At 37.5% G+C, this 22,784-nt stretch overlaps 1 protein-coding gene across 2 annotated transcripts in view; it reads left to right on the forward strand.

Annotated features, from left to right (window-relative positions):
• Positions 1 to 22,784, forward strand: part of FBXL2 (F-box and leucine rich repeat protein 2) — a 50,433-nt gene that overhangs the window by 23,839 nt on the left and 3,810 nt on the right. For both annotated transcript variants that reach the window (XM_065830459.2, XM_071804803.1), the window contains exons 3-13: positions 1,753 to 1,807; positions 3,306 to 3,380; positions 6,805 to 6,899; positions 10,055 to 10,123; positions 10,210 to 10,305; positions 10,608 to 10,734; positions 10,930 to 11,004; positions 14,304 to 14,434; positions 18,448 to 18,508; positions 19,922 to 19,966; positions 20,264 to 20,320. In XM_065830459.2, the coding sequence (XP_065686531.1) occupies positions 1,753 to 1,807; positions 3,306 to 3,380; positions 6,805 to 6,899; positions 10,055 to 10,123; positions 10,210 to 10,305; positions 10,608 to 10,734; positions 10,930 to 11,004; positions 14,304 to 14,434; positions 18,448 to 18,508; positions 19,922 to 19,966; positions 20,264 to 20,320 (886 nt within the window). The remainder of the gene's footprint in view (positions 1 to 1,752; positions 1,808 to 3,305; positions 3,381 to 6,804; positions 6,900 to 10,054; positions 10,124 to 10,209; positions 10,306 to 10,607; positions 10,735 to 10,929; positions 11,005 to 14,303; positions 14,435 to 18,447; positions 18,509 to 19,921; positions 19,967 to 20,263; positions 20,321 to 22,784) is intronic.

Raw genomic sequence — 22,784 nt, forward strand, 5'->3', positions numbered from 1 at the left:
ATCTTACAATTCCTTCTGTCATTTCTTACTTTCAGTAGAACTTGATGCATCATTTCCAAAGCATGTCACATTCTTCATTTAGGCAAGAGTATTGTGTCATGAAATGGTTTGTCTCAACCCTTCCTTTCTCTGTCAAAATAATGCAGAAATCTGTCTTCTGTGCTTCAGCTCCTGTAGATCTAAGATAACTGATTCTGCTCATACCCTGGTACTGGGAGGAAGCTTCTACAAGCCAAGAAGCTTTTGTAGCTTCTAGCATGATCTCCACGTTCTCATCTTCTGTCATTTGCCTCATGGTGGGGGGAAAGGTGACTTCAGAAGAGGGTTCACAGTGTTATTGGCATAAATGTTGCCCTCTGAACAGCCCGGCAATCTTGCTGAGCACATTAAGCTGTACTTTGTGGATAAAACACTGCTAAGTTTCTTAAGATTGGCAGATCTCAGAATGGGTGTTCGAATGACAAACCAGATGCTATCAAAATAAATGTTATCTGCAGGGTTTTAGAATTTGTTTTGTAGTTTCTAAGAATGTCTATCTTTCTGTTTGCATGGCTAATAGTTTCTGAGAAAATGTATTACTGTATAATGAAAAAGAGAAAGTGTTTTCATATGTTGATTAAATATTGGAACACTAATATCTGAAGCGATCATAATAAACATCCGGAAGTCTGTTGTGTTTAAGAAGTGCTTCCATTAACTTCCATTATGTTTCTTCACTCTTACACAGCTAAAAATCAAAGCCAAAGATGTTGCCATCCATTTCAAGCTCTAGCTTCAGGTTTCCACTCGGAAAACAATAATCAGAATTTTAGTGTTAAATTCAGGCTGTCTTACAAGCTTGCTCCTCTGTGTTAACATCTCACTATAAGATAAATAGTTATTATTACTGTTCATTGTTTTGATAACTGGAAAAATTCATTGGTGAGCAGGTAACAGTAAATAAGTGAATTACAGTAACATCTTTCATATATTTCATCTTTAATTTTCTGTAATAGAAGATGATTTTTGAATACTATCTATATTTTATGCTTAAGCTAACCATTTTTTTTTTTTGCTGAGAACAGCCTTTGAAGCAGTTTCATTGTTGTTTGGGAATGGTATTTAGCAAAATTATTTTGACAGTGAAAAATTTATTTCAGTAAACCCTTAAAGAGTTGGCAGCCTTGAAGAATTGGTTGCAAGATCAGAATAGCAATGCTAAATTTTGAATGGTAGTTGCTTCTTGTAGAGTAAATTAAAAAAAGATACTGACTGTGTTAGACGTAGTAATCATTGTGAAACCCCTTTAGAAATCTGAGTCATCATTCTTTGTGTTAATACTTAGATTCTTGAACTTGGATTTAGTGTTGTTTTCTATGTGTTACTCTGAAATCTTCACCTGTATTTCTGTAAGTTATTTCTTTAATTTTAGCCCAATTAAAGTGATATAAACTAGTTTCTCTGAATTAAAAAGAAGAAAAAAATGATTTTTTTATCATTCATACATGAATGGGTAGTAGGGAGGGGGAAACAGAAAACAGGTTTTTAGAAGAAGCACCTGCTGGTTCTAATGTGTTGGTGTTGACTGTCTTTAGATGACACCTATGATATTATTCCTTAAGTCTCAATAAGTAAAATAATTTGGTGAAACACTCATAGTTCACTTCTTGTATAACTGGTGTCTCTCCACAAAATTACAGAACTGTGAATCCATGTGTTAGTCTCACTTTATAATAAAACATTTTAATTGTTATTCTTTTTCTTTCTTCGTAGAATATTTTCTTTCTTGGACATAGTTACTTTGTGTCGGTGTGCACAAGTTTCCAAGGTATGTATTTCTGTTGGAGTTTTCAATGTTCTTTGAGAAGCTATCTTCTATATAATTGTGAATCATGGACTTTAGGGCAATCTGCTTCCTGTAAAAAAAAAAAAAAAAAAAAAAAAATCAAGTAGTTCTGTCAGACTCTTTGTTTCCTAAAACAAATAAACATTGGGTCCACTTTTGTATTCAGATGTGGAATTAGTTGCTATGTACTGGACTTCTGTTTAAAGGCTATGGAAAAGATAACCAATAGTGTATGCTCTATATCTGGAGAAAGGATTAAGCCCAGTCTGGCATAATGGCATTTGCTTTTTATAAAACATGTGGCTGTATAACACTATTTTTCAGACGCGTTTTCTGCTGAAAATTCCATGTAGTTCAGTTAATGTGCACCATGTGTCTAAGAAGTACATCCATCATTTGCGTGCCAAGTACGAAAGGTGTTAAGTAGATGGACTACTAGTAGGGGAAAAAGGCCCACAGAAGATAATAGAGAAAGCATGCTAAGTAAGCTTTTATGTTCAGCTAGTCTTGATTTTTTTATTGAATTAAAATGAAAAATATTCTCGCATCATGTGTGTACAATGAAGTATATTCTTATACAACATGAATGAACTTTTTTATTTCACGCTTTTCTTCCTTTTGATGAGGATTTTTGTTTGTTTGATGGATTTAATGTATAATTAAGTGTGTAACAGTTTAATTCCTGCACCCTGCTTACCCTCGCCTGCAACTTCAGTGAATGTTCTGAGTTAATATTAGGTTTTCTTAGAACCGTCAGCTAAAGCCCAGAGTACAGTGAAAGAAAACCAAGGTGACTAAGTTGTGTTTTTCTCTCAGAACTACCTGCCGTTTGGATGCAGCATTCTTTTTTTTTCTGTTTTTCCTATTATATTTGTGTTTCTCTGGCTTTTTAGTCTTGTTTTACTTTGAACAACTGTTGCTTTGACCATGAAGGACAAATTCTGATACACGTACATGTAACTTAGCACGTGTAAAGGAAAGGCCTGATCCCAACAGTGGAAAGTCAGCAGTTTTCTGAAAGGTTTCTATTCCTCTTGGAATAGTAACTAGTGAGGTTGAGAAACTGTGGTTTTATTGGAAGGAATCTCATCTGCAGTTACTTTTCTCCATATAGATCTAGCAAAAGTAACTTACTAGATGAATTTACAAAAGCTTTTTTAAAAATGGAGGGATAAATCTTGCTGTATCCATGTACGTACTTTACATTTAATTTCTTGCTTTCCTGCACGTTTTACTGACATAAGTTAGCCTTTGAGGTGTAATCCATTTAGGAGAGCTGAGGTGAATTTCCATAAATTCTGTGTTTTTAACTAGTTGATATTTTATGACTACTAGTATCTACAATTATATTTCTTTTTTAAAAATGCTACCTGAAATGGCGTATATTTTTATATTTGACTTTGTTATATTTGAATGCTGAGAGGCAATTGAAGGGAGGAGGCAGTAGAGGTAATAAATAAACTGTATTTGTTCTCTGTAGGCATGGAATGTTTTAGCTCTGGATGGAAGCAATTGGCAAAGAATAGACCTCTTCAACTTTCAAACGGATATAGAGGTAAGTGTCTCTTTTTTTTTCATTCCTATGGTGATGATTAAGAGCATAGCCCATTTTGAGTATCTCATAGACTGTGCTTGCATTCACACGTTTTAAAGGCTAAAGTTCAAGGTAATAATACTGTGAAGGAGCAAATGGTAAAATAACTCTATATTTGAATTCTTTTACAATGCACGAGTATTTACATTTTGGTTGCCAGCTATGTATTAGATAATTTGCATATATCTTATACAAGCAGGGCTCTAGAAATTCAAAGCTGCTTGTTTCCAGAAAGTAAAGGTTTAAATGTTGCCTCTGGACACGGTGAGATCCTCCACATCACAGTCTAGAGGATTATTTTGGTGGTCCCGAGTCCCTCTCTGAGGGTGCCATCTAGTGCTGAAAGCTCCGTGGACACTTGGCTATAGGACTTGGAGACTGAAACAATAAAATGCTGAACAGCTTTTCTTCCTCCTGACTTGCCTAAATATGATGCAGTGTGTATCTGAGTACCGTATTGTGAACATTTGTTTTATAAGGTTTGAACCTTGACTGAAATGTAGGTGCATGTGGATTCAAGTTCTTTTTCAGCATGCAATGAAGGGAATAGGGCAGTCTTGTCTTCCATAAGAAAAATATGTCTGCATTAATGCTATGTCTCATAGATGTGCATAACGAAATAAAATATGACATCTGAAAATGAAGACAAAAATCCCTGGGGAAATACAATTCCTAAACTGAATCTGAACTGGGTTAAATATTTGTTGTTTGGTGATACAAATCAAATTTAGAATACAATAATGAATTTGCTCCTGGATTTTATGTTTTAGCTTTTTAGTTGCATGTATAAAATCCAGACGGGTTTCATTTGGTATATTTTGGTAGCTGTGGTTCAAACCATTCCTAAAGCTTTACAGTAATATGTAGGGTAATTTTTTTTTTCTACCACTCTTTTAAAATTTCATTGCCAACTCCTCTGCTATACTGGTATTAAATGTGAGCATCTTACAGAGGTGGGAGAAAGATAGTGGCATCTGCCTCTATCTAAATGTGTCTAAGAAGACTTGGAGCTTTAATGTCATATTTCCACTAGCCTTAAAAAAAGTTTGTGTTTCTCATTTGCTAAGAAATAATGAAGAAAACCCCACAGGTCTCTGGTCCTGGATAACCTTTTCTTTGTTTGAAACCTTTCTGCTATTTGGAAACACAGTATTGGATTTTTATGTTTTCAATATGTTTGTCTTATGTTGTACCTAGTGGTGTTGCCCTTTGAGATGCTATGTTTGTAGCATGGGATTCAAGAGAAGGAGTTAAATTATGATCTTCTTTTGCTGTAAGAAACTATAGTGGTTTGGACAAATTCAGTTACTTCAGTACGTTGTATTTAAGTATATTAGTAATATAAAACTCTTAAATTTATTAATAAGAGTGTGTTAAACGAGCAATTATTGCATAAAGTAATTCTGAATGCGATACGCTTTCACATTTGGTGTCTACGAACTCTGGTTTTTATTTGGCTGGTTTAGTAACTTTTTTTTGGCCTATAAATTTGAGGACAGGTAAAAGCTGCTAGTTGAGTTTGGCAAATTTTTGCTCAGTTGGACATTGTAGTATTTGGTGATGTTTCACATAACATCAAGCAGTACTTGATCTGAGGCTATCAAATAATGAAAAATTAGGTTTTGTTGTGACATTTTCTGTATTCGAGACCTCATATGGTAGGGAATAAAGTGAGGAGAAAAAAAACTACAAAGAAAAAGTGTTTCTGTTCTATCGCAAACGTGTGAAGATCTTGAAGTTACATGTGGCTTAGGATTTCTTAATTTGAAGAGCTAGTTTTTTGAGTAACATTGAATTATTCTAACCACTAAACACATTTGAATGCACTTAAGTCGTCTTTTTGAATATGCTGTTTGTTGGCCTTTATTCCCTGCTTAAAGAAATAAATGGGTTTGAGAAAACTTATCTCGTTATTTGTTTCTATTTTCTCTGAATAATGCAATAGGGTTTGGCTTTTTTCCTGTAATGTAGATTGAACTTGCATTATATGTTATTTGTTGAAGATGTTATCCTTACAGTAAAGACAGTTGACCTCTACTGAAAAATAATTCTGACTAATCAGAAAGCTTTAAAAAATACACAATTTTGTTTGTATAATGATTTTCAGTTTTCTTGAGGATTTTTTCATGTGAATTCTTTTGAGTGATTAGATAAAGTGTTACTTATGGACTAAGAAACAAGCTCTGGTAAGAAAATATTTTCACATAGTGCTAGCCAGGACTTTGCTATAAGGTGAACAATAAAATGTAAGAAATATTTTACTGCTTCAGGAAAATTGTTGCCGAGAAAACAAAACAAAAAATCCACTGACCTGTAATTTTATAAGTATTCCTTCTTTAAAACAAGAAAGAAGAAAGTAAAAGGTGCTGTTAGGTATTAGTCGTGTTTGTTAAATGATCAGTGTTGAATTCTGTTACCTCACCTCCCTAAAAGTAGACTCAATGTGATGTATAGTCAGTTTTTGCAGTGGCTACCTGCTTTTTGCTATCTTATCTTGTTTTTCCTATTAAAAAAATTATTGTAGTTTAAATAGCATTTTTCCATAATGTTACTTTCAGATTGAATATTAGAAGTATTGTGCCATTGCCATTTCTCTTACTTCTGATATACAGCAAAATGAGCTTTTGGGATGCAAATAAAAAGTGTTTTGTAGTAAATATGGGATTCAGTAGGAGGTTTTGTTTGTAAATTGTACTTCAGCTTTTGCCAAATAACGAGGTGCAAAGTCCGTAAGCTCCACAGTGCGAGAAGTCCTTTGGCATTCCCAAGTGTTAGGAACAGACTCCCAAATAGATACGACATTGAAGACTGGCAGGTACGCTCAGGTAAATCTTCTGGAGGCCAATGAAGTGGCTGCTTCCACCAAGGTGTTCAGCACCTTCCAGTTGAGGAGGTGACCATCCCTATGGCAGGAACTGTAAAATGGGACTTACCAGAGCCTTCAGAGTAACACATATTGGCCTAAGCACAACTTTATGGACAATTTAAATTTACATGCTGTAGTGGTAACTGTGGTGCTTGAGGAACAGGCATGCCTCCCATTCCACCTCTAGGGCAGTTCTTCAGGTTCCCTACACCTCTGGCAGAACTTGGCAGTCATTTCAGTAGCCTTAATGGGTTGGTTTTGCTGGAACCAAAACGTGAATCATGTGTAATAGACTTAAAAAAGGAAGAGAGAACTAAAGACTCAGTTGACTATCACTTCAATCTGAGTGAAGATTCTCAACAGATAACTTATTTTCCTAAAGTAGCAGAAGAAAATCGAAGAGCTGGAGTTCCGGATGGGGTATAGCTGGGACTGGTCTTCATTCCTGGCATTTTGAATTTGGTTAGAATGTTGTGTCAGAATAAAACTTAACAAAATCTTCATTTTATTTGGTTTAAGGGTCGTGTTGTGGAAAATATATCGAAAAGGTGTGGTGGGTTCCTGAGACAACTTAGTCTGAGAGGTTGTCTTGGTGTTGGAGACTCCTCTTTAAAGTAAGTAAAATCCTAAATTGAGACATAACTTATTTCCTAATGTCTCGACCAAAAGCAATAATCGTTACATTTGTTCGGATTTCTAAGTACTGTCTAATGGTCAAAATGGGATACTTAAATAAGTACTAAGTACCTTAATTGTGACTACATGAGACATATCAGTTTGAGATCAAAGTATAGCTACTATTTTTCTTTCTGGATATGAACTAAGAAATTAGGACTGTGCTTTTCAGAAATCTGTATTTTTCTTTCATTAGTGTTATTGTACTTTCTCTCCATTTTCAAGCATTTAAAATGTTTTCAAACTTTTCTTTTACTCCAGCATTCAACAATTATAAGTTCATCAAGATTAGTAGTCAGTCAGTTCATAGTTCATCTTCTAGTTTGGACAAGAGGTAACCCCTAGCAATTGGAGGAAGAGTAAAGACTGACATGGTTGAGTGATGGAGAAAGGCCTGAGATTCTCTTCATACTCTCATATAAGAACAGACAGGCAACAGGAACATCTTGAGGGTCTCCGAACAGAAGTTGGCCCTTTTTTACACAGTATATACATTCAGCTGTGCATTTTTTTCCCCACAAAATAGCATAAGCTTTTCCTAGATGCAAACCATTTAGCCAGATTCCTCTGTGGATATTTCTGTGGGTATTTAAACCCAAAGATCCTACTGATCTGAATGGTCCCTGAGCCACAAGTACTTCAGAGCTCAAAGAATACTTGCAGGAAGCCTTGGGGTATGACTTTTTGCAGTTAAGCATTCCTGTGCTTTCACAGGAGACTGGGTTGGATCGTGTTCAGTCTGACATAATGTGGCCATTCTAAGGTGGAAAATAGAAGCACAAAGGTTCTTGAGAAGCTGTGGGTGTTAAGTTAGTGCCTTATCACCTTTTGCGCTTTCTAAACTTTATAAGTCTAGTTCACTGACTTTTTTTCATTTGTTTGTTTTGGTCTCTAGAGTAAATTCATCCAGCAGCTAGTTAAGCAATGGGTTGCTTTAGTAACCCCACTGAGCATCCTAGCTTCAGACCTGAATATTTCTCCAGAACTTTCCTTGCCTCTCGGGCATGTCCCTAAGTGCTCCCTGGTGTGTTGTCACCCTGAGGCACTCTTGCCTTCTCAGGGGAAAGTGCAAGTTCATACCCTCTCCCAGATTACTGGCAACTGGTGTCAAAAACGAGGTAGCCTCAACCAGAGTTAACTCACTGCCGTGCTTCTCCAAGTCCCAGAGCATTCACACAGACGGTGCCTGTGTCCGCAGTAGGGAAGGTGACAGCAGAAATGGAGGACATGGGAAAGGCAGGTTCCAAGAGAGGCAGCAGCTACTGTGAGGAGGAAAAAGCAGGGAAGGTGAAGATAAAGGTGTAGGAAGAAAGAGTCCAGACAGTAGGCAACAGGTTTTCCCCCCAGTAACTCAGTTTTCACATTTGGCTGAGTCTCTCAGCTGCTCTTTTCAGGACATTATGGCTGAGGTCCTGCAGTGAGGGTTGTGAAGAGGACCAGAAATCTTAAGTGGGTTCAGGTATTAGTGGCATGTGTGAAGAGGGGTGGGGCCAGAAATGGGATATTTTAAAATTATTATATATTTAGTGAACAGATACTTGGAATAAGTATGCAGCAGTTCAGTGTGTAGCATGTGTACATTGTAGGGATGATACAGCTAGTCATGCTAGCAAGTAATAGGACAGCCTTAGCTGAGACTGGCTACCAGTGTTTTACCAGTATTCACACATCCATCCTTAACAACCACCTGGTGCAGATGTTGATGTCTCAAACACTTAAGGAAAGAAGATGGTTTGTCCCAAGATACAAGCAGATGACAGTGAAGTCAACAAATGATAGATGCATGAACTTTAAGATGTTCAAAATGTTCACGTGAGAAAGGTGGCATTAGTTTTCAGATACTTGTTTAGAAAGTGACTTTTCCTATCAGGCTTTTTGCTCTTAGTTGTTTCCAGATCCATTAGTTTTGCGGGTGATATTATTTTTTCAATTTATCCTTCTTCTACATCAACTTTTGTTTAAAAATAGCTAATTACCAAAGTAGGTATTGGCTATGTAAGTGGTGAATATTTGTTGCAGCTCTGTCAGGACATGCTTGAATCTCAGAGGCAAAGTTTGCTCTTCTGCAAGTTATTAAAGAGTGTAGTGTCTCTCCAAGTGATTTGAAGAGTGTCTCCATCATAAATCTCCCTCCAATACATGATTTTTGGAATAGCTGTTTTGAGAATTCAAGTGGAAACTCAGCAGTATAACTCCTTGCTGGGTTTTTTTCCATTGTTTTCAGTCCGCGCTGGAGAGCCAGGAAGTTGTTACCAGCTGAGTGTGTAGTTGGATCTGTTAACCACAGCAAGCCTCCAGACAAAACTGTTTTTGTGTGTTTCCTCCACCCCTGCCAATAAAATCCATGCAGTTGGAGGAAACATGGGCATAAAAACAGTGTTCTGAAATGCAGTGCAGATGTAAATATTAATCTGAAGAGATGAAAAGGAAGCTTGTGTTTCTTCTGGGTAATTAGGATAATGATACATACAGGCTTTTAACAGTATAATAGCTCCAGTCGTCCTTAGAGTTCATAGCCAGTAGTGCACACAGATGTGTTTTAATTTTTAAAATCATAACTAACTTGCAACCCACAGAGCTTTCCATCAGTAGCCCAGTAAGTTTAGGTCCCACTTCTGTGTTGTGCAGGGTACGTTCCTTTTCATTTGGTGTGGGTGTGAGCTCCTTAAAAGGACTTTCAAAGGCTTCAGTAATGAGATGTGTGAAAACTCTCCCCAGCAGCATGGTATTTAACTACTGTGATATTTAAACCTTTCTGTTTTATACCCTTAATGTTTTTAGTTAAGACATTTGAAGCAAGTCAGTTCTGGTTTATTTATGACAGATGTAAATACCTTGCTCAAATGGTATCTGAGGGAGGAATAACACTTGGTTTCAGGAGTGACCTAAGACAGAAACTTGCAATAGTGGAAGGAAAAAGCAGCCACTGAGACACATGCAGTCGACATGCATGCATGCATGTAATTACTCTGTGGCTTGAAGATGAAGCTTTTTCACTGACATTCAAGGAGGTAGAGGGCAGAGTACACTCTAGTGACTGTATTACAACTTATGACATTGTCTTAATTCTCCAGCTTTTTTTTTACTGTTTCAGGACCTTTGCACAGAACTGTAGAAACATCGAACACTTAAATCTAAACGGGTGCACAAAAATCACTGACAGGTAAGTCAAAGGGGTTTTTTGTTTGATGGGGAAATTTGGAAGAAGAAGTAACTGAAGGTATTTTTAGTGTGTCTGCTGTTTTGCAGCACGTGTTACAGTCTTAGCAGATTCTGTTCCAAGCTGAAACATCTGGATCTGACATCTTGTGTAGCCATCACAAACAGCTCTTTGAAAGGCTTAAGGTAAGAAGATTCAGTGTTTCTGTGTTAAAGTGTTTAAAGAACTGTTCACCATTTAATAAAGTTAAAAAATCAGTGCAGAGCCTTAATACTGTGTATCAGCACTGACTGTATCCTGTATCCTGCACATCTTGGGTGTAGACTATGATGTTTGTGTGTGGTCTTCTCTCATGACTTTTCTGTGGAGGCCTGGCACAGTCCACTGGCTATCATTAATTTCCAACAGTGTGTTTAATTTGGGTTTCCCACTGTTATGATTATTTGAAGGCTGGATTTAACTTTATGTATTTTTTTAATTCTCCCAGTGAGGGTTGCAGAAATCTGGAACATTTGAATCTTTCCTGGTGTGATCAGATTACGAAGGATGGTATTGAAGCACTGGTGAAAGGGTGTAGTGGACTAAAAGCTCTATTTCTTAGAGGTTGCACACAGGTACATAACTGCTTGGGTGATCCTTTAGGAATAAAATTTTATTTTGGGTTTTTGAAATCTCCATGAATTAAAAAATACTGGTTTTATTATAGTCTTCTGTTCAATATTACAAGATGTGTACTTTCTTTGGGTTGCTTTGGTGTGCTTTTAATTTCTTGTTTCTTTTCCTATGTCTGACTTAATTGCTAAACACAGTTAGAAGATGAAGCATTGAAACACATCCAAAATCATTGTCATGAACTTGTAATCCTGAATTTGCAATCCTGTACAGTAAGTATTTGAAGCTTCATAAGATACATGCTCTGAGAATCATAAACCATTTTTGAATGGTACTTAATTGATCTGCTACACACTTAAATATTTCAAACAATACATCTGTGCAGTTCACAGAATTTTGTGTGGAATAGAGCTCTTAAATGAGCTGGCTGTTTTTACAGCTGAGTGTGGATTTGGAGTGTTGGGTTTTTGGTTTCTTTTTTTCCTCCTCATTACATCTTTTAACTGTAGCGAGCACTAGAGTAAGACCGAACTGCATTGATGCAAATATCATGAGCTGTGTATCCACTAAATCATGCAGTTTTACAGATGTAGTTCTTGTTCTCCCTTCCATTAAGGTCAAACATTTCCGTCTGTTCATAATTTTAAGGTTTCTAATTGAGCAGAAGCAATATTCTGGGCTACATAATTGAGAGTAAAATGTTATGGCTTTATAACAGAAGATGACTCAGAACCCCCTAGGTAGCAGGAGAAGTGCGTGCTTTTTCAAGAGTAATGGAAGCACACACTCATTTGTAAATAAATGACTGGGAATCTTTCATGTACTTTTAATTCTACTTAAAGAGTACACACAAATTAGATTTGCTGTGTTTTGTGTTTGCTTTTCTCTTGTTTCAGATGTGACTTTTTATGAATGGGAAAGATCTCCTTTTAGATTTTAAATGTATTAAAGTGACTCTTTGTAAATAAGACTTAGAAAATATTGAAATAACTTTGAATTTCATTTTTTGTTTCTTGCAAATTTGAATAATGGAATTGTTTTGGTTTGGGTTTTTTCAAGTTGTCCACAGTTTTATTGCTAGAATATATCATAAAATCTGCTTGGGCTAAAACTTTCAGATATGTTTTACACATTATTCCTGAACGAATGTGTCGTGGGACCATTTATTATTAAGACTGGATGAAGATTTTTGAACCTAATAGATTTCTTTAAAGTGTTGAACATTTTGGAGTGTTAGGACTTACGAAAAGTTACATTAAAAAAATTGCAGAAATTACGAACAATATAAATACAAAGCTTGAGCTTCCATGAGCCAGATGTTTAGTGAAAGAGAATTTTCAGATTTTTTAATCCAAATTTATATGCCCACTAAAGTTGGGCACTTAAAGGTAACAGGTATGAAAGGAAATTCCTTATTTCGATGAGAACCACACTTAAATAAATCAACACAGTATGTAATTTCCTCTGCTTTCGCTCTTCCTTTTCCTGTCCTTCTCCTCCAAAGTTCTTTTTCTGTTGCGTTTTACCTGGGACTAATGAGGTGCACCAAGACCAGATTTTTCTGGTTATTTTTCTGGAAGGCTCTCAAGTGCTCTGATGATAGAGAGTTATGATCCCTCCTGCTTACAAGGGCCATTGGCACTGAAGTGTGCCAGAGTTTTCCCTTGCCCAGTATGTTTGTTGTACGTACACGTTAAGTACAAACAAAAAAAACTTTATTGAGTAAAAGTGTTTTCCCTTTTGAATTTTTTGAGTTGGTAGTCTATGTGTCCTACCTTGTTACATGTGCTTTAAAGCTTTATTTCACTGGAGATGTGTCCTGATGGTAGGGCTTAGATGCGAGCTTCCGGGAGCAGCCAGGCTCTTGATGATCAAAGAGATAGCACTGATTTTTACACAGCAGGTCTCCTTGTGCTTTGTATGATCCGCACTTTAATTCTTGCAGCTCTGTTTTGTGGAGCTTGTAAAATGCCAGGCCAGCTGCAGCAGCTATGGAGTGAACTGATTTTAACTCTGGAAACTGTACATCTGAAAGGTACTGCCTTCAGAGTGTAGAAACTGGGGACTTGCAGGCATTTGTTGAGCACTTCTCTTTCCTGAAAGGGATAGAGGCATTGAAATCACAAGTGATTTCAGAATGGAAAATTTTCATATATAACTCAAGGGGTTTGCCCATCTCATAAAATTTACGTAGACCTTACCTCCAAAATAGTTTCTTTGCCCAACAATAATGGTTTATTTGCTCATAAATATCTCTTAAAGGCAACAATACAGTTCCAGAAAATATTTTCTTATCTGTAGATGATGCAAATCCTTCTGGATCCACAAAAAGAAGTCAGGATTTCTAGTTTTCTGTCTGCAATAATTTTTATTTGACAGAATGATCAGCAAATATAAGCTACTGATATTATAAAGTGATGGGTTAGGGGAGAAGGCACGAAGTGGTCTCCCTCTGTGCTGAGCTACTGCTATTTTTCATCCTGTTTCCATCTATGAAAGGTAATGTTTGTGGTAGGGGCCTCAGAAATATGCTATAGTGTTATCAGCGTACCTGGATGAACGGCTTATAAAAGGAATATGTCTTTTCCATTCAAAATACAGTAGAGGTCTTTGTTGTAATTGGAAGTGTAACATTAGGCCAGAAAATAAAATAACCTATTTTGCCATGAGTGATTAGTCATTCAGCAGAAAAATTAAATTCCTGGAGCTAGGAGTGGTGGAAGGAGAGAATATTTTATCCAGAATAGAAGACCTGTAAACAAAATAATATTTGCACACACACCCAGTAACCCAGTTCCTGTTGCTATTTTGTGTGCAGCTGCATTGGGGCTATTTCTTAGAGTTCCTGTTTCAGAGACAGAACTTTTTTTATTCACATTCCAAATTTAGAGTTATTTTCTTTCAGAATATCTAGTAAAAAAAAAGAAATGAAAAACCCTCTTTTGAGTTAGATCTTTCAGCTAAAAACAACTGCATAGGGTAGGGCAAACCTGATCTTTACATTTATCCTCTGTAAAGAACGGATTATATCTAATTGTTTACCTGTAGCTCTTGCTTTGAAAATTATCCGGAGGTGAAGGATTTTTACCCTTGGCTTCTGCTGTTCCAGTGCAAATAGGTAGTTGGCTTTCCTGCTGTCGAGTTTTAAACTCTCTGTTGCGCTGGAACAGTCACTGGAACGAAAGACCTGAACTCTATGAACATATAAGCAGCGAGCTATTTCATACAATGACAAGTACAAATAAAAAAAAATGATGTGAAAATTATTTTTAAAAGGGCAAAGTGAAAGAGGAAGATGACAACAAACAACTCTCCATTTGTGCTTCTGACTGCCTTTGAGCAGTACTCAAAATCTGTGGAAAAATAAATACACAGATAAGTGGGAAATGTGTGTGTTGATTATCTTCAATGTTATCAATGAACATAGTTTCACAGTGGTATTTTTTGGTTGAAAATCCACAAGTTGCCATAGTTATATACAGTGTCATAATAACAGTAATATGACTTCATTTTTGTTCTTAACTGATTACTTGGCAGTGAAGTAACTTCAAAACCTTCTTCTGTGTTGCAGCAAATCTCAGATGAAGGCATTGTAAAAATCTGTAGAGGATGTCACAGACTGCAGTCGCTCTGTGTTTCAGGCTGTAGCAACCTGACAGATGCTTCTCTCACAGCACTTGGTCTAAACTGTCCAAGGCTGAAGTGAGTATGTCATGAGCATGTCGTGAGTATGTCACCTTGTTACTGGCCTGATCTAAGAAATTCACTTCTGAAGATAATCAGCCGATATCCACAGGTTTGATTTAGCTTTGTGTTGTTTGTGTCACTTTTGCAATCAAAGCATTAAGTTGGGAGTACCAGTTGAATATAAACTTGAGGGCTCTGTAGCTCGGATATGAATGTAGTTCACTGTATATTGGAAAAACAAGAATTAATATATGACAAATAAAACATCTTGAGCCTAGCAGTTCAATTCTCTGCTTCTAGCTAAATATTTTAAGGACTAATTAAAAACCAGAAGATATAAAGCCCATTGTTTTTTTTTAAAAAAGGTGCAAATGTCTGTAGTTGTGTTGTCTTGTGATGTTTATGCTCTGATGTGATTTTTGCAGTTGTCTTACAAAAAAGTAGCTAAGTCATACCTGAGTATTATATTTACAGATTTGATTATAAATGTGGTTGTAATATGCTCTGCAGTATATCGTGACATTCCTGAACTCTGATGTGGAGTGTGCTAATGTCCCTGTAAGCACTGAGGACGGATACTTATGTGATATATTTTGAGTAATAAGGGCTCGTCAGTTAAAAAAAAATATATAAACTTATACATTAGTGTAGTTTGTGCTAATGTATATGTGATGGTGATATTATCAGAAGTGGGGACAGCTTCAGCTTTATTAATAAAGCTCAGTCATGCAGCAGCTCTCTGGTTGTAGAGACATAAAATACTTTTTGTAAGGTCTCATTTTAATGTAAATTAAATCACAACAAAAGATTTTTTGATTACACTGAGTTGCCATTTGTGACAGGAATGTGCAGGAGATGCAACTTCTCACACTTCAATCACAGATAAATGGAGGGAGGTGTAGATAGTAGAAATTAGGGAAAGGTACATTTAAGCGCCGGTGTGCAATCTGCTGTCATGCAGTGTTCCTTTAGCTGACTGAGTGAAAAAGAGCTTTTGTTACTGTAGAAAACTCATCCTTAAGACAATTCCAGAGTGGCAGTCCCCTTCATGCAACGGTTTATGCTTGTAAGAGCTTACGTGTGCTTGTGCTTGGGGCTTAAGAGTCTCCTGACACACTTAATTGTGTTCCTTAGGAAGTTGTGCTGTTACTACTGGTCTTTTTCCACGATTTCTCGCCTTCTCTCACTTCGCATCTCAGATTGGAAATAAGGGAGGTCTGTTAGTTGTGCAGTTCTTTCCAAGAGCAGTACCACTGTAGCAGGAATTATTTTGACTTTGGTAGGTAAAGCGGTAGCCCCTGTCTGTGCCACAAGGGGGAAGGCGTCTGCCGTTCTTCTCCTTTAATGATGAACAGTATAAGGAACAAAATGACCCTTTACAGTGAGTATTGCTGAGGAGTGCGTGATGGAAGGACAGATGATACAGCTCGTTACATCGAGACTTTTGGGATCATATATGGAAAGTATTTGATAAAACTTATGTTGGAAATCAAAGGGAAACCGAATTCCACACTTGTTCATACCTTTTGAGTATTATGGTGTTGAATAAGAAAAAAACTCTCCTGCCTCTGTTGGACATGCTGGCACTGTTAGGAATCTTTTGAGTATTTTCTGTGCTGTGCTACTCTTGCTTCGCTCCAGGGTCTTGGATAACCCCCGTGCTGCTTTCCAGGGTACCGCTGTATTCTGTTACCACTCACAAATGACACCTCTTTGGAAAAAACCCTAAGCTTGACCCACTCCCTTCAGCTGTGTTTTTTCCTCTATGTCAAGATATAGCTGTCACCTCATCCCTTTTTATATTTGCTCACTCAAGTGCTTGATACCCTCTCTGTTTTCCTGTTTTAACACTTTTTAGTGTTAAAATATAAATAGGTGTTTTGATGAGGCTTCTCAAGAAAAGCACCCACGAATCATGAATGTCTTTGTCTTGGTGAGGCTGTGAAAATTAGGATCAGGTTGCCTTGAACCCTACCAGTGTTCTCTCCAACCTGCTGCTTATTCACCTGGAGCAGGGAGGTGGTGTGTGCAGGGACGCTCCAGGTGTCCCCAAAAGGCACCTGTAGATGATAAGTGCAACTGTGAGGTCTGCCTCAGAGAACCTTGCTTTATAAGAGTGGGAAATCTGCTCTCGTATCATTTTGCCTCATCAGCTCCTGTGCTATGTACTTTGTCATGAGTCATGGCGTGGAAAATAAATGTCAGCTGTACCTGGAAAAAGAAGAGCCCTCTGTCATTAAGTACAATCACTAAAACAAAGCAAAAATTAGAACTTTGCCTATTTTCATATCAACCCAGTGCCTTCCCACCTGTTTTTCGTACTGGGATATCATTGATGCAGCATGTGTATATGTAGCTCACTTCCCATTCTGACTGCACACCTGGTTTCAGGAAGGCTGGAGCTTCTGGTGTTCTGGTTTCTTACTCCCCTGTTCCCATATTCTTTAGAGCTTTTCAACCAGGTGGGCAGTAAGTAGCATCCCTACTGCTTTGCACACTGTGGATGTCGGTTCCCCTCACCCCCTTTAAAGCCAGAAATGCAATGGGATTGGGAATCCAATGGCTTTAAGTGTAGACGGGGTTGAAAGCACGTAAGTGAGTTAAAGGGTAACAAATGTGAACTGAATCATGTTTTTGTGGTGGTAGTGGTGTTTTTTTTTTTCTCTTCCTATCTGGCATCCTAGGTAATTTTCAGAGTAGCTGAGAGTGTTTTATGATAGGCTGCTAACTGCCCATGATGGAAGGGCACAAGGTTCCCAAATGTGAGTCTGGAAAGGAAATCCAGGGGCATTACAACCATCCATGTGGAAAGCAGTACGTGTCTTGCACCTGTCTCTTGGCGGTTCTTGAGTTTCCATCATGCTCGTGAAGACTAGCACTCTGGAACTGGTTATCAAGGGTGGACCCTAGGGGGGCTGCTTCCCTCTGAACTCAGCTGCGCTCTTGCTTGTGGCTTGGAAAAGAGTGATTGAGCAAAGTCACAGTCAGAGCCCCACATCCCGTACTCTGGTGGGGCTGCGTTTTTCATGTGTGCGCAGCGTGACTTTTCCCTTTGCGCTTTATCCATGGAGAGAGTGCTTTCTAATGACCTCCTAAACCAGTGGAAGGATCTAGATGCCTCTTCAGTGTTATTGCAGCAAGAGGTTCTTTTGTCCATCTTGCCCCGGCTCCTCCCCTACTGACCGCAGTACAGAAGTCCTGTTTGCTGTGGTAAATCACACTGGGTTCGTGCTTCTCTTTGCACAGTTCTGTGGTTTCCCCTTAGTCATCTTGATACTCGCTCCACCTGCGAAGTAAAAAGTGTTCATTGAAAAAAGAAGAAAAAGAAAACAATTACCAAAAAAGCCATTACACGTTGGAGGCCTGTTGGGTGTACTAGTGGTGCTCTTTGGGGCACCTGACCCTTTTTTTTGTCAGCGCTGCTTCCCAATACCTCTCAAAACAGTGTTAGATTTATCCTTCCAAAACACTGCTAGTTTCTTTAGGGTTGTATTGCTATAGTTTATTGTTTTTACTGCGGGTTTGGAGGATTTAAGCTCCTTGCTTTCTGGTAACTTGCTTCACGCAGAGGCTCTGAGCAAATTTCTAGTAAGCGCTTTCTCAGTTTTGTGGCTTCTCAACATCCTGTGTTTAGATTACAGGGTTTAGATGCATCTTCATCTGCATTCTCCTTAACTCGGGGCTTATTCTCCTATATCTTTCCTCAGATAACACATGAGAAAACATGAGCATTTTGCTGTCTTACTGAAACAAGAGGTCTAAATGTCTGTAATTATGTATAATTTTTTCCCACTAAAAGTTGAGAAGATTTGAGGATTTAACTTAATCTGGTCTGTGACTATTAGAATCTTCTGATAAGCTGGATCAAAAGTCTACCTAGTACTTTTTAATTGCAGATTACTGTGAAAAATAGACATATGTATAAATTTGCTGTTGGGAGCTTTAAGTTGTAGAAAACAGATTTGTATCTTGAATGCATTTGCTTTTCTCTTTGTTAATGTTTTCTTTAACATTTAAAACTTTTCCAGGATTTTGGAAGCTGCAAGATGTTCACATCTTACAGATGCGGGTTTTACCCTTTTAGCACGGGTAAGGGTCATTTCCAAAGGCAGAGCTCACCTTGTTTTCATTGCTGCTAAGCAGCTTTGAATCAATGTAGTCCCGATGGGAAGGAATATGAGAAGAGAAAGAAAGTAGGAAGAACCCAGTGGACGGGGGGACTAAAAAGTGATTTTATTTTTGGATTATATTTAGCTTGGTCTGTTTTGCCATCATTGCATTTTTCACGTTTCCCCCTCTTTTTTAGTATGTTTCAGTTGGATTTATTTTGTTTAATGTAGTTCTAAATTTGTGTTATGTATTCTAGCCCTATTTCCCCTATAAAGATGACACATGCCCTTGTGATATTTACACCCCCCAATTCACCATATAATAGGTTATTCTGAGCATACCTCTAAATTACAAAAATACTTACATTATACATGATAAACTATATGCGCTTGTGCCCTGGTTCCTGCTGTAAGTACGTAAAGTAAGCATATTGATGGATTCGAATGCTTCAAGATAGACTTGTATGCTTGCTGGTTTTGGTAATCTGAACACTAAAATAATACTCTGTAGACGGAATTCATTTACACTGCTGATATTTAGTGTGAATGATGGGGTTTTTTTTTCTAACCACAGTGGTTAAACAGAGTGGTTTTCTAATGATTTGACCCTGCAGCCTTGGGCTTTTGGTGGTCACCTCAAGGCTGCTTCTGAGAGCTGCAAGTTACATCATTTCTTCCTATGCCTGTAAAAACCAAGGGTTTGGGTTTGAGCTGAGCTGTGGCACCATGTGGCCTGTTGCGAGGTCACAAGGTTACATCATTTTCTTGAAATTAGTCATGATCAGATATTGAAAGCACTTCTGAAAGCTTGCTGAGGATCTCTCAGAATATTGGGAAAATTGCTTGTGTAAATGTGAAACACAGCTTTCTCCCAGCCTTGAAGTGGACCCTGTTTTAATATTTTCAGCATTCGTTAGCAATTCTAATTGCTTTTAAGACTTCTTTCTAAAGTATGATGGTGAAGAGAGAATGTTTCACAGACTTAAGTGCATTTCAGATTAGTTCAGTGCAGAAGCTGGATTTATCTGTATGCAGATTAGTTAACTTTAGTGCCCAGGCTATAAAGACCAGGGGTTTGAATTGAAGTTGACCCCAAGAGGAGGTGAGTACTGATCACATACTGTTCAACCCTTACAGGGCAAGAAGGAGAAACTTTAGTAAGAGAAAAGGCTGAAAATGTCCATGTTTGAGTGGGGAGTGGTGCTTTGTGGATTTTATTCTTTCTTTTTTACCATTTTTTGTCCTTTACTGGTAATCAAATACTTGAAGGGATTTAGCTCACAATATCCTCTTGGAAGCTGAGCTTTCCCATATTGCCAGTCCTGTGCATGATTTTTTTTTTTGTCTATACGTTGTTCTATTTCATCTTTTATTTATCTGATATTTATTTTAGAATTGCCACGAGCTGGAGAAGATGGACTTGGAAGAATGTGTTTTGGTGAGATTTAATGTGGAAAAGAATATTTGAACATGCAGTATAAGAGTGCAGTGCCAATACGAACAGCAGCACTTTCAGTTAAATGTACTTTGGGTTTTTATTCAGAGCTGTGTTTGTGATAGTAATTAAAATAATTATTGGAAAATTCTAAACAGGGAAATACTTGAAGAGTAACAGGTGACTGGGTATTTTCCAGAATAAAAGAACCTTCATCTGGTAGAGAAAGATATATCCTATTTGAGGGTTGGCCCTCCTACTGTCTGTTGCTTATGGTTGTTTGGTTTCTTTTATTTCTAGATAACTGACAGCACGTTGATACAACTTTCTATACACTGTCCTAAGCTACAAGCATTGGTAAGTTTAACTCTTTGTTTGTGAACTTTTAATACATGCTTCCAAACACACACACACAGAGCTCCTTCAGTATGAAACCAGGCTGTTGACACTGGATCTAGAAAAAATTCCTGAGTGTATATGTTGCACAGTAAGTTTCAGAAGTATTCTAAAAGAAGCAGGTTACTCCTAAAATATTTACATGCATTGTGTGATAAAAAATATTGCCAAATCAGTGAGTAATAACCAGAAAGCTTATATTGTATGGTTAACATCCTTCATATTTGATTATTTGGTTCAATGTACAGTACTCAGACCCTTTACACTCATAAATGTTCATTAATTGTTTTCTCGTAGGGAGTATGACACTCTATGTCACATATTGAATAAACAAAACCACCCAGTGAAGATGAATGTGATCACTCTGATCAGTTTCGCATGCAAAAGTTTTTCCCAAGGTCATTTACACAGTGTATTATAGAAGGGTTTTTTGACCCAGACTTTTGAACGTAATTGGAGAGGATTGAGGTGCCTTCAGTGGGGGGGTACGCGCTTACTGCATTTCAAAGAGCTGTTCTCAAGGGAGTGGTTGCTTAGATCTTTTAGGACATCAGAAGCAATTTCAGGTGACATAAATTTGGCTGTTCTTTGGTCAAGGTACTCCAAAATTACTAGACTGTCCTTAGAGTAGGAGCTCATGTATTTAGGGGCAGTTGTCCTGTAAGTGTACATTTGTTGTACCTGAGATGTACCTGAGAGAACATGGATCTTAATAATCTGTTCTTAGATGGGATTAAAGGAAGGTTTGTAGGTTCGTTAATTAAATTGTGTTATGATTAGTGTTACTCAGTGTTACTAAGGTAGTGCCATGAGGAGAGAGAGCTTTAGAAAGGAGCTTGTTCACTATTTTTTATTGTTGTTGGTTTTTACTTTTTGCTTATTAATTGTTCAGCCTCACTTCTGTACCATAATTCTTAATGTTAAGTCAAACAAGAATTGTCAGGAAATGTGGAGACACTCACACGGGATCCATTCTGTTCTTCTGCAACAGATATGTTTTTGTCTTGTAATCCCAATTGTAACCAAGACTCACAAGAGATCTTTTGTACCAGTTCTGCCAGTGCTTCACCAGACATATCATAAAACCTCATGATTTCCAAGTATTTTTCAGAACCTGCTCCTAATTGCTGGCCTTTGTATGTTACCCTCACAGACAGGGAAGCATGGCATTGGTAAAATAATGTCCCTTTTCTAAGTGAACCAGAAAAACTCTTTTTTTTCTGGATGTATATGTCCTATGTGTAGGAAGGATACATACACAAAAATTGTGAGTTAACAGTGATGGCTGAGAACTACAGGGAAAGGAAGAACATATGAGCAGGTGCCAAATACCCTGCGTGATAGCTTTGGTCTTCATCTTGGTACTTCACATGTGAAATCATGTACTGCCAATGATTCTGTGAAGTCTTGCGTGGCTGTGCTTTAGCATGTGTTTAGGTATATCTGCAGTTCAAACAAATATTCTAAAGTTGCAGAAATCAACTTTGGATTTGTTTCTTGGTGTTTGGAGACTCAGTAGACAGTGGAAATAAGCAAAAGTGCTGTTAGACCAATATAACCAACTGTTCTGTCTTCATCAGTATCAGAGTACACAAATGCTTTGTTACTGGACTTAAGAAGTAATTTCTCCGGAAAGTGTTTGTACATTCACATTATTAGTGAAATACTCATTCCTGGAGTTGAGAAGACAGTTGAATTCTTCAGTTATGTTGATCGTACTGTTTTTTCCTGTCACTGTAAATCATGCCATATTTGATTTATACATGGCATTTAATAATATGTATTAACAAAAAAAAAACCATATCTTTTTGCTCTGAAGATTTCAAGTCATTATCTTAATCAGTTTGTTGTTATTAACACTTTCTAACAGACTTATGAAGACAGAAAAATAATTTAATACAAAGTACGTCTCATTTAGTATATTTGTTTTACAAAGTTCTGTGAACTCAGCTGTACATCCTGTCTTGTTCTTTCAGTACCAAATACAGTGTCTGAGGAAAGCTGAATTTTATAAGCTGCTTACTTCCTGGGATGGAAAACTCTTAATTAGCGAGCAGACTGCTTCCCCGTAACCTCCTGTCCTTCCTTGAAACAGCAGGTCTATTATAAATGTTTTTTAACCCTGCAGCTGCCAATTGTTTCCAGGCTGTGAGCCAAATCGAATGCTCAGAACACAAGCATAAAGTGCATCTAGAAGAGAACTTAAGGACTTGAAGAGTTGATAGAAATAAAAGTAGAAGTGATGTAGCCCCTCCCTTCACTCAGTACACGTTTGATTCAGATGATTGGCAGGAGATATTGAGTGCTAGTTTGCTTGCGCCAAGTTAAAAAGCATTTTTAGATTGCTGCCAGTGTTTCTTCAGCAGTTGCTGTTTGAAAAACACTCGTGGCAAGGAAATGCTACTTAAAACCAGTCACCATTAGA

Source organism: Patagioenas fasciata, chromosome 2 (genome assembly GCF_037038585.1).
Source record: "Patagioenas fasciata isolate bPatFas1 chromosome 2, bPatFas1.hap1, whole genome shotgun sequence".
Lineage (NCBI taxonomy): Eukaryota > Metazoa > Chordata > Aves > Columbiformes > Columbidae > Patagioenas > Patagioenas fasciata.